Raw genomic sequence first — 10905 nt, forward strand, 5'->3', positions numbered from 1 at the left:
AAAGCCTGGGAGAATATTTCTTTATTTGGGCAAGGGCATTGACTGATTGAAGGTGCTGCCACTTCTGAACACTGTTTGTTCCCGTCCTGCCTTCGATCACCGCAGTGTGAGTGTCTTGTCAGTGCTGGTGGATTATTAACAGGGGTTATTGGTCTCCATGGCAAAACGATTGAACAATTGCTCTAAACATAATCTCATTTGTGGTGAGGGGAGGAGAATTGCAAAAATAAAAGGACCAGGTCAGGCAGGGTATATAAATATCCATTGCCATTGAGGTTCTGCTGTCGTTGAGAGACTGAAACAACTCCAAGGACACAGGTCACAGCGACGTGGTTCTCAGCTCTGAAATACTGATTGAACCGGGGACAATTATTAGAACGCTCAGGCCAACGACGCTGCAGAGACCCGGTGAAGGAGACAGAGAGGACCCTTTTGTCGCTGGCCTATTTCCTGCGTCCCCAGCATGTGTACTGGGGGTTGTGCCAAGTGCCTGGGGGGCACCCTCATTCCCCTCGCTCTGTTTGGCTTCCTGGCTAACATCCTGCTATTTTTCCCTGGAGGAAAAGTCATAGACAACAACAATCACCTTTCTGACGAGATCTGGTATTTCGGAGGAATATTGGGAAGCGGGGTCTTGGTGAGTAGGGAAGCCTTCAAATCCTCTGAAAGGAGGCCCCCCACCCCCATCCTGTGTAAATCAGGTAGTCATTGAACAGGGAGAGAGCTAGTTGTTGCCAGAAGCTCAAGTGTTGCATGATGAGGAGACACAGTGTCTTAATTTATTCCCTCTCTCTGTTGGGAGCTGATGAGTACCTATCTGCTGTACTTACTAATTAATTCCTGGCTTGGGCTGGTGGTTCTCATGGGTCAGTTGAGTCCCATGAACCAAACTGAAGCCCACATTATTGTTTTATTCCAACAGAGTTGTGCCAAAACTAAAAAATAAATTTAAAAACATGCTTTCTAGCAAAGTGATTGACTTACAATCACCAAGAGAAGGCGCCCATGGCATCCTCTTCCACGCCAAGGCACTAACGAGTTCTTTACCCCTTGTTTCCAATGGAGTTGGGAACGTCCAGTTGAGAGAGAAGATTGCTTTTCATGACCATTGAGGACACGTTTCTTATCCTTGTCCTAAACGCCATCTAATTGGAAACTTCGGGTGTCAAATCTTGAAACTTTACCTCATTAAAACTGAAGTTAGGTCAAATGGAACCTCAATAGTCCATACCACTCCTTCCATCCTGCCAGCCATGCTGTTAGTGTCACCCACCGTCCCCTTGGAGTTATGCAGTCCCCACTGTGGAAAGGCTCCTCACTCAGCCAGGCAGGCCCAGGCCCTCCCCTCCAATCCCAGATCCATTCTGAGGTACTTTTCTTGCTGACAGATGATCTTCCCTGCACTGGTGTTCTTGGGCCTGAAGAACAATGACTGCTGTGGGTGCTGCGGCAACCAGAGCTGTGGGAAGCGATTTGCGGTGAGTTACCATGGCGGGCAGCTACTAGGATTATGGAGGGGTGCAGTGTCCCTTGGTGCAGGGTAGCCTGAGAGTGAGGACTCTGGGACATCTGGTGCAAGGAAAGTTGTGGTTCTCCTGCTAGTGCAAAGTAGCCATAATAACAGATGTTAAAAAAACCATAGCCTTCGTACTTGTTTTACAAACAGGCAGGGGTGCCAGAGCTGGAAACCCAGAGCAATGCCGTATAGACTGCAGGCTTGGGAGGCAGAGATGGGGCTCCAACTTCCCCTCTGCCACTGAGAGGCCATGAGACCTCGAACAAGTCATCCCCCTTCTCTGGCTCTGTATCATCTCATGAGTAAAGGGGAGTCGTCAGGATAAGAGATGATTATTCTCTCCTCCCCAAGAGCCCCCTAAACTCCCCATCCACACCACTGCCAGTCACGGTCTCTGAGGCTCAACACCTCCCGCTTCCACCCAGATTCCACGCCAGGACTTCTGTTCCATCCTTGTTTCATGCGGCCATTCACCTTCTAGCAGGTGAGCTCGAGAGAGGAGGCATCAGCATTCCAGAGTAGAGGGGAAAGGAAGCCGGGACATGGGGTTGGCTTCCACCCTGGGATCAGGCCCAGCACCCTGCCCTCTGCCTCCCTTTGCTCCTCTGTAAAATGCGGTCATTGGATTAGATCAGAATTTCTCAAGTATGGGGCAAGCTCTGGTGGTACCTGCTGTGCTATTTCTGTATCTCGCAACAGCCTGGAATATTGTGCAATTCCTTTCCATTCTCCTTCAATCCTTTTTATTTTATGAAGGAAAAAAATCCTATTCTAATAGAAATAAATGTCACGGTGTCTAACCCTTCGTCATCTCCCTTTCTAACAAAGATAAAACATATCTCAGGATCCAGGAACACAAATAATATTTCTTACCTGAAATCCTATCAGATTGTGCTCAACGTTTGTTAATGATTCTGGTTTTTCATTCATAATGCAAGTTGAGTATCCCTGTTCTGAAATACTCGGGACCAAAAGTGTTTCAACTTTCAGATCTTTAAAAATATTTGCACGTAGGGAACCAGCAGTTAGCGTAATGGCTATATCGCTGGACTCCCACGTAGTCGACCGCAGTTCGCGTCCCGGACCCGGTGGCTTAAAACTCACGCCGGGCGCGTGTGCATGCGTGCCCAAGATCCCAAGAGGAGAATGGAGGAGAAGGGATTGTGGCATGGCCATCCCCCCTGGGGGGTGATTTCTCGCCTTCTGTCTCTGTCTCTCTCTGTCTGTCTGGCGAGCGCACGCACCCTATAGCGAAAACCTCTCCAAAAAAAAAAAATATATATATATATTTGCACATATATAAGGAGCTATCTTAGATGTGGAATCCAAGCCTAAACACAAAATGTATTTATGTTTTATATACATACTAAATATATGACCTGAAGGTAGTCGTGTGTAGTATTTTTGTATTGCAAGGCTTTGACTGCAACCCATCAGAAAAGGTCAAGTGTGGAATTTTCCATTTATGGTGTCGTGTCAGCGCCCCCAAAGTTTCAGATTCTGGGCCACTTTGCATGTTGAATTTTCAGATGAGAGATGTTCAACCTGTAATGATATGACTGAATGAAACATAATTGACTTAAACAAAAAATACTGAGTGCAGGCATCTTCATGTGGCAAAAATGAAGGAGAACTGGAATGAGGGGATACATCAGGCCAGCTCCTTCTTCATCGCTCATGGTTTCGTTGTCCATCTCAGAGAATCAGAATGAACTAAATACACTGAGTTTAACTTCCAAACGAGAAGGGTACACCTACTCATTCTGAAACAGAATGTTTTTAACATTTTTTTCCTTGCCATTAATTGCTCGTTCAGTCAAAAATCATTTACTGAGCAAGGATGAAGAGCGAAGGCTGGGGTGGTATGCCTACAGTATAACTTCCCATGTGACTTCGAAGATTATTCTAGAGGAATATTATTTTCTTAAAACTATCACGAATCCCAGATAAGCATTAATAATTTTTAACACTGAAAATAACCATTATATATTGATATAATTATGTAACATATGTTATATGTAATATTTGGTATTTTCATTTAATTATAAAGGAAAAGAAGTAAAACGTAACTTATTTTCTGCTTGAATTATAATCCTATTATACCTTGTGAACTTTTGGAGGATAAGCAGGAGATGAGAGTTTGAAACTAATTTAGCATTTAAGGAAGTCAGAGGAAAAGGAAGAAGAGTCATGTTAGAAATCTAACATTTGTTCCTGGTGTTGAACAGAAGGCTTAAGACTGGCTGGTTTAAAACAAAGTTTGCATATTTATTTGTTTTGGGGTTTATATTTAACCACAATGAGAAGTGAAATAGCAAAGCATTGTGCAAAACTTAAGTTTTTTAGAGAGATTTTTGCTATAGGGGATGTGCTCTCACCAGAGAGAGACAAAGAGACAGAAAGCGAGAAATCACCCCCTCCTCGGGGGGGATGACCACACTGCAACCCTTTCTCCACCATTCTCTTCTCGGGATCTTGAGCACACACACACACACATACACACACACGCCTGGCAGGAGGTTTAAGCCACCAGGTCCAGGACTTGAACCATAGTTGACTCCATGGGAGTCCAGCAATGTAACCATTACACCATCTGCTGGTCCCAACTATTTTTTTATTATTATTAAATGTAAGTCCCAGAGAGAAGTCACGTTTTCACAGAGAGTTGAGTCAATACAGTCTGACATATTTGATCTGCCAAACACAGCTTCTCTACTGGTGCGCCCTACCCCTAAGGGGGATCTGGCCTTGGCTGACTGGGTAGCATCCACCAAGGGGCCCTCGGTACCAGATTGTAAACTGAGGCACCCAGCAACAGCTGTCCTGGACCAGGCTCCACCACACACCAGGCAGCTGACAGAAAGATTTTATCTTTAATTTATTTTTGAATTATCTGCCAACGTTTAAAAATTAAGCGAGATCAGCAAACATATCTAGATAGCTTACTTTTTTCTTTCAAAACATTAAAAAAAAAAAAAAATGAACCCACCTGCCTGTTGGCTCTGTGAAGACTCGCCTGCACTGGGCAGAACTGAGCTCCCAGGCCCCACATGGCTGCTCTGTTCATTTCGGGTTTCTGTCCTGCCCTAAGCCATTGCGTTCATGACTCCTGCTTCAGAATCCTGTTTCCTTCATGTTCCAAGTCTCTAGAGCTGAGCAATGATCATTTTTAAATTTACAGATATTCTGTCAGAATGTCTGGTCAGAACCATGTTGTTAAAGATTTGAATTTTTCCAAATGCTCAGGCCAATTCCTTCCAGGTGCTTGACAAACATGGCTTCTATGACCCACTGGCCACGAAGCCCTGCCAGGCAGAAAGGCCTGCGAGACAGACACAGACCAGCCATGGGCTGCTGGACTGTACCCCGCTGCCCTCTCAAGAACCCTGCTCTCTGTCATTTCCTCTCAGGCCTCTCTCTCTTCTCTGCATTAGGTCTTTCTGGAACATTCCCAGGACCTCAGCAACACCATTCTCTCCCCTTCCTTGGGTACTAATGCCAGGACATAAATATCTATAGGAGAAGCAGGATGGGTGGCAGTAGAGATAAAGCAAGACAATAAACTGGAAGGGATCTCAAGATGACCTAATTCAGAGTTTCATGGTAAAACTGAGAAAATAGAGACACTCTCCCCCGCTAGGCAGAGCAAAATGGAAGCTCAGCCCCTGGAGTCCCCAGTCTTTCACACAAATTAGGCTAAATGAGGGCCAGGAAAAGTGAGCCCTGGAGCCAAAGTAGTGAGAGGAGGGGGCCTTTTAAGGTGGGCTTTGAAAGCCAGGCCCTGGGCCTGTCGTCAGGCCACACCCTGTTCCTCAGGGTAGGACAGTCACTGAGGCCTTCCCGCAGCTACTCTGTAGCAGCCAGGTGTCTCCTGCTCTCTAATTCTTTTTTCTATTTTTTACTTACATTCACCCACTGTACATCAGTACAGTATACAAAATGAGATTTTCCTATATACATCATATATAGGCTCAATCAAGGATATTACCACACATGTTCTCGGCAACAAATAATTTTCTATTTCTTGTTTCTTTATATATATATTTTTTATTTTTCTTGGATTTCTCTGGGCCCAGTGACATCTAATTAATGTTATCAACTCCTTCCTGTTCAGTCCGTTCCTTACCAAGAACCTTTTGAGGACCTTGGATTTGACGCAAAGGTGTGTTTTAATAAGAGGGTAGAGGGTAGATGAATAAAGAAGATATACATGGAAGGGGGAGCTGCCTTTTCAGCATCCTCCAAGCATATCAGGTAGATAAAGAGACACACCCACCCACAGGCAGGGCCAGGTGGTTGACGGCTGTTTCAGAGGAAGATCTTGGCTCCCTCATGGAGCAGTCTGTGTGGCAGGGTCATCACTTTTTCTGTGGCTGGCTCACCAGCGCCCCCTGGGGACACCTTCTGGGTAAACACACTTGGGGATGTCTCCTGCAGAGCCCCTAGGGGCAAAAGCAGGATTCTTTACTGCTTCTTTCTTTGGAATGACAATCAATTTGAGGCAATTCTTTTGAACGAATAGATTACCTTGAAAAAAAAATAATAAATGAAACTATGGAATCTATTTCTTCTTTAAGTGTTTTCTATGTTTTGAAATCCTCTGGTGTGAAGGACCCGCATTTGGCATAATGGCTATGTCGCTGAACTCCCATGTAGTCAGTCGACCGCGGTTCAAGTCCCAAACCTGGTGCTTAAACTCGCACCGGGCCCGTGTGCGTGCATGCCCAAGATCCCGAGAGGAGAATGGAGGAGAAGGGATTGTGGTGTGGCCATCCCCTCTTGGGGGGTGATTTCTTGCTTTCTGTCTCTCTGTCTCTCTCTGTCTTTCTGGCGAGTGCACACGCCCTATAGCGAAAACCTCTCCAAAAAAAAAAAAAGAAAAAAAGAAATCCTCTGTGTGAAATGGACTGTGGCAGTTACGACCTTTCCTAAGGACATGGCAGAAAAGAGGGCAAGATATACTAAGCATGCGCGGGAGGGGAGGGGAGGAGAGAGCAGTGCCACTTCCGCACCTGCGGTACGGACACCTCGGTCCCCAATCATACTTGTTGGACGAACGAGTGATTTCAGGGACTTCCATCCTTTGTCAGGCTCCTTCCTTGCCATGACACTTCAAGTTAGGCATTAAATTCCTTGTTTTGTAGATGAGGAAAACGAGGCTCTCCCACCCTTTTCCCAAGCCTAGCCAGAGTGAAAATACAGGATTTTGATTTTTTTCGAGAGAGATTTTTTGCAATAGGGCACATGCATTCTCTGGAGAGACAGAGAGACAGAAAGCGAGAAATCATCCCCCAGGGGGAAAAGGGAGCCATGCCACAATCCCTTCTCCATTCTTCTCTTGGGATTTTGGGCACACACACGTATCCGATATGAGTTTTAAGCCACTGGGTCCAGGACTCAAACTGTCGTCGACCATATGGGAGTTCAGTGATGTAACCATTATGCTATCTGCTGGTCCCATGTATCTATCTATAAATCTCTTAAATGTGTGCTAAGGAGGAATATCCTGCCCACTGGAGATGATGTTTCTCCAACGGGTTGCCACTACCCAGGTTTCTGAACACCACGTCCCCCAACCAGGCCCTTTTCCTCCCCTCCTGTCTGTCCACTGGCTTCAGCGCACATAGGCGACAAGGACACATCCCAGACAGGGCAGAGCCGGGATCCAATGCTTCTTGACTGCTTCCAGATCCCAACAGAGAGGGAGGTCTTAAAGCCGGCCAATGGCATGTGATCACAGGGCCTCTTCGCTTCCATTTCAAGAGACGTATTTACAACATAGACTTATAAACATATTTCTTTACCAACGTGAGTAGAACACGTGGGCTGAGCAACCAAAAGAGAATTCGCCTGTTAACTTTAATTTCCCTCCCCAGAGTTAAACTCTGTGTTTGCAGAAAATAAGAGCGTGGGGGGATATAAAAATACGACAATATAATAACGACGTTTTTCAGGTACTCATTACTGCCATGGGAAAGACTCCAAACCTCGACAATAGTCAATAGAGATGTGAGTGTCCCATGGGGAAGTGCTGGGGGCTATCGAGGAGCCACCTGGGGATTATGACTTTCCAAAGGCGTGTGCCTTTGATTTCCTATTTACTATTGATTAGGCTATCTCGCATGTGACCAGTTCTGGGAGGCTTAGTACTGAGTCTTATTTTGCAGAAGAGGAAGTAGAAACAAAACGATTAACTTCCCAAGGTCATGAGGCAGGAACCAGGAGCGAGCTCCCGCCCTGCTGCCTGTACCCTGCCCTTGACCACTCCATGGTGGAGTCCTTCACGGCTTCCCCGGGTCGTCTAGGTACTTCCATGGTGTCCTTCATGGCTTCCCTGGGTCGTCTAGGTGGGGCAGGACCACAGTACACCACCCCAAAGGAGGACTCCTATTTCTGACTCCAAAGCCTGGCAACTCCCCTCCCCAGAGAACCTCACTATTCCCAATTACTGTGTCTCAGAATATCCCAGGGTTTGGAAGGAGTTTTTGGCCTTTTTTTTTTTTTTAGTTTATGCATTTATTTCTTCCATGAGAGAGACAGAGAGGGAAAGTGAGGGAGAAAGAGACAAAGACTTCATCCCCAATACGGTCTTAACAGTACGACCTAGCCTGAGGTGATGGGCTCACATGTGCCCAGTGCACTCAGGAAACCTCCAGACACGAACCCAGAACCTCCCCATGTAGGTCGGCCTCATAGAGCGTCATGCTTAAACACGAGACACCACCTGCCCCCGCCCGTCTACGTAAGTGGCACCATTTTCGAGAGTCTATTTTCCAGGGTAATCAACCGGATCTCAATAACTTTTCCTTTCATCTAAGACATTTTGTATATAATGAAGCCCGTGATGAAGTGAAGTTATTCCATGCTGGTTTGAGGGGGGTTTTTTTGGAGAGGTTTTTTTCGCTATAGGGCGCGTGCACTCGCCAGACAGACAGAGAGAGACATAGAGACAGGAAGCGAGAAATCACCCCCCAGGGGGGATGGTCACGCCACAATCCCTTCTCCTCCATTCTCCTCTCGGGATCTTGGGCACGCACGCACACACGCCCGGCGTGAGATTTAAGCCACCGGGTCCGGGATGTGAACCGCGGTCGACTACGTGGGAGTCCAGCGACATAGCCATTACGCTAACTGCTGGTTCCCTCCATGCTGGTTTTAAGATGGCTCGTACTCCCGAGTAGCAAATTCGACAGCGTTTTAAAACCTCGCGATCTGGAATAATGTAAAGCGACGTAGCATAAAACGTACTTGCTGCCTGTAGTCCCTCTATTCTGGCAAAGTTAAGAAAAATTAGGTGAGGGTGTTCGTTTTATTTATTTAAGGCGAGTTATTTCCAATTTGAGTTCGGAAACAGAACGTACTGCTCCTACCTTTACGAAATGGTAACCTGCTGCTGTGTTTTCTTCAGATCTGTCGTAGAAAGAAAGACATCATTGACGCGACTGAGGTTCACTGTGCTCCTGTCTGTTTTCTCTCTCCCTCTCTCCTGAGACTAACCACAGCCATGAATTCACACTGTGCCATACCCTTGCATTTTTAAAACGTTTACTACCAAAAATCGTTTTTTTCAATATTCTAGATGATGCTGTTCCACACGTGGTAGTCAATGGCCACTATCCACACCTGGTTATTGAGTACGTGAATCATGGCTAGTCTCAGTTAAGATATTCACACAGATTTCAAAGAATTCAGACAAAGAGAAACACGGAACTATCTCAGTATTTTAAAATATTGATTATATGTTACAATAATAGTATTGGGGCCAGCAGGTGGCATGGTAGTTAAGGCTCTAGATTCCCACATGGCTGGCAAAGTTTTTATTTTCTTTTTCTTTCTTTTTTTTTTTTTTTGGAGAGATTTTTTTGCTTACTATAGGGTGCGTGTGCTCACCAGAAAGACACAGAGACAGAAAGTGAGAAATCACCTCTCAGGGGGGATGGCCATGCCGCAATCCCTTCTCCTCCATTCTCCTCTCAGGATCTTGGGCACACACGCACACACGTCCAGTGTAAATTTAAGCTACCGTGTCTGGGACACAAACCGCGGCCAACTATGTGAGAGTCCAACGACATGGCCATTGCGCTAACTGCTGATCTCACGACTGACAAAGATTTGAGTCTTGAAACTGATGTCTTGAAAATCATGCCGTGTCTGTGCATGCATGTGTGTGTGTGTGTGTGTGTGTGTGTGTGTGTCCAAAATCCCACGAGGAGACTGGGAAAGAAGGTATTGTGTCATGGCCATCACCCTGGGGAGTGAGTTCTCACTTTCTCTCTCTGTCTCTCTTCAGCAAGAGCACACACCCTGTGACAAAAACTAGAAAAAAGGAAAAAGAAGGAAAAATCAATCTCACCTGTTTTTACTTTTTTTTAAATTTTTTTTAAGATTTTTGCTGTAGTGTGTGTGGTGGCTCGCTGGAGAGAGGCAGAGAAAGACAAAGAGAAGTAAAGTGAGAAATCACCCCACAGGAGATGGCCATGCCACAATCCCTTCTCCTCCATTCTCCTCTTAGAATTTTGGGCATGCACACATTCGTGCCCTGCTTGTTTTTCAAGGTGCCGGGCCCAGGCCTCAAACAGTGGAATCAGCCATGTGGGATCCAGCACCTTACACACCACACCATCTGGTAGCCACTAATTCTATTTTTTTTGTTTTTGGTTTTTAAGTTTTTTGCCATAGAGCACATGCTCTCACCTGAGAGACAGAGACAGTGAAAGGGAAAGTGAGAAATCACCTCATGAGGGGAATGGCCGCATCCCAATCCCTTCTCCATTCTCCTCTCGGGATTTTAGGCATGCACACACATGTACCCAGTGTGAATATCGAGCTGCCAGATCCAGGCCGAACCATGGCCAGCCATGTGGGAGTCCAGCACCTTAACCACTATGCTGCCTGTTGACCCCTAGTTTTTTTTTTTTTTTTAATGGTGGTTACTAGACATTTTTTTTAAAGAATTACTTCATTTTATTTATTAATTTATTTTATTAATTTTTTTAATTTGACCAGAACAATACACGGAGAGAGAGACAGTGAGAAAGCAAGACACCAGGTCTGGGACTTGAACCATGGTTGGTCATGTGGGAGTGTCCAGCCCCTTAACCACCACATCACCTGCTGGTTCCTGGTTACTAGAAATGTTTTAATAACGTGTATGGCTCACATGACATTTCTAGAGGACAGTGCTGGTCTAGAGATACTCACAATGGTGACTTTAGCAAAGGGAAAACTAATTTCCTCCCTGAGAGTTTATGTTGACTTCTCATGTATTCAGACTTGCCTAAAGTGAGGAGTGTTTGCCTTTGTTCTCACGTTCTGTGTTTCTAAATACACGCCTGTGAAAATGTACCAGAAGTGATATCTAAAATCCTTTACTCAGCTCACAGCAGGAA

At 45.6% G+C, this 10905-nt stretch overlaps 1 protein-coding gene across 1 annotated transcript in view; it reads left to right on the plus strand.

Annotated features, from left to right (window-relative positions):
* Positions 1–213: 213 nt before the first annotated feature.
* TM4SF4 (transmembrane 4 L six family member 4) overlaps positions 214–10905 on the plus strand; it is a 26510-nt gene continuing 15818 nt past the window's right edge. Inside the window, exons 1-2 of the mRNA XM_006149721.3 lie at positions 214–637; positions 1389–1478. Coding sequence (XP_006149783.1) covers positions 464–637; positions 1389–1478 — 264 coding nt within the window. The 5' untranslated portion in view covers positions 214–463. The remainder of the gene's footprint in view (positions 638–1388; positions 1479–10905) is intronic.

Source organism: Tupaia chinensis, unplaced genomic scaffold, assembly GCF_000334495.1.
Source record: "Tupaia chinensis unplaced genomic scaffold, TupChi_1.0 Scaffold000272_1, whole genome shotgun sequence".
Taxonomy (NCBI): Eukaryota; Metazoa; Chordata; class Mammalia; order Scandentia; family Tupaiidae; genus Tupaia; species Tupaia belangeri.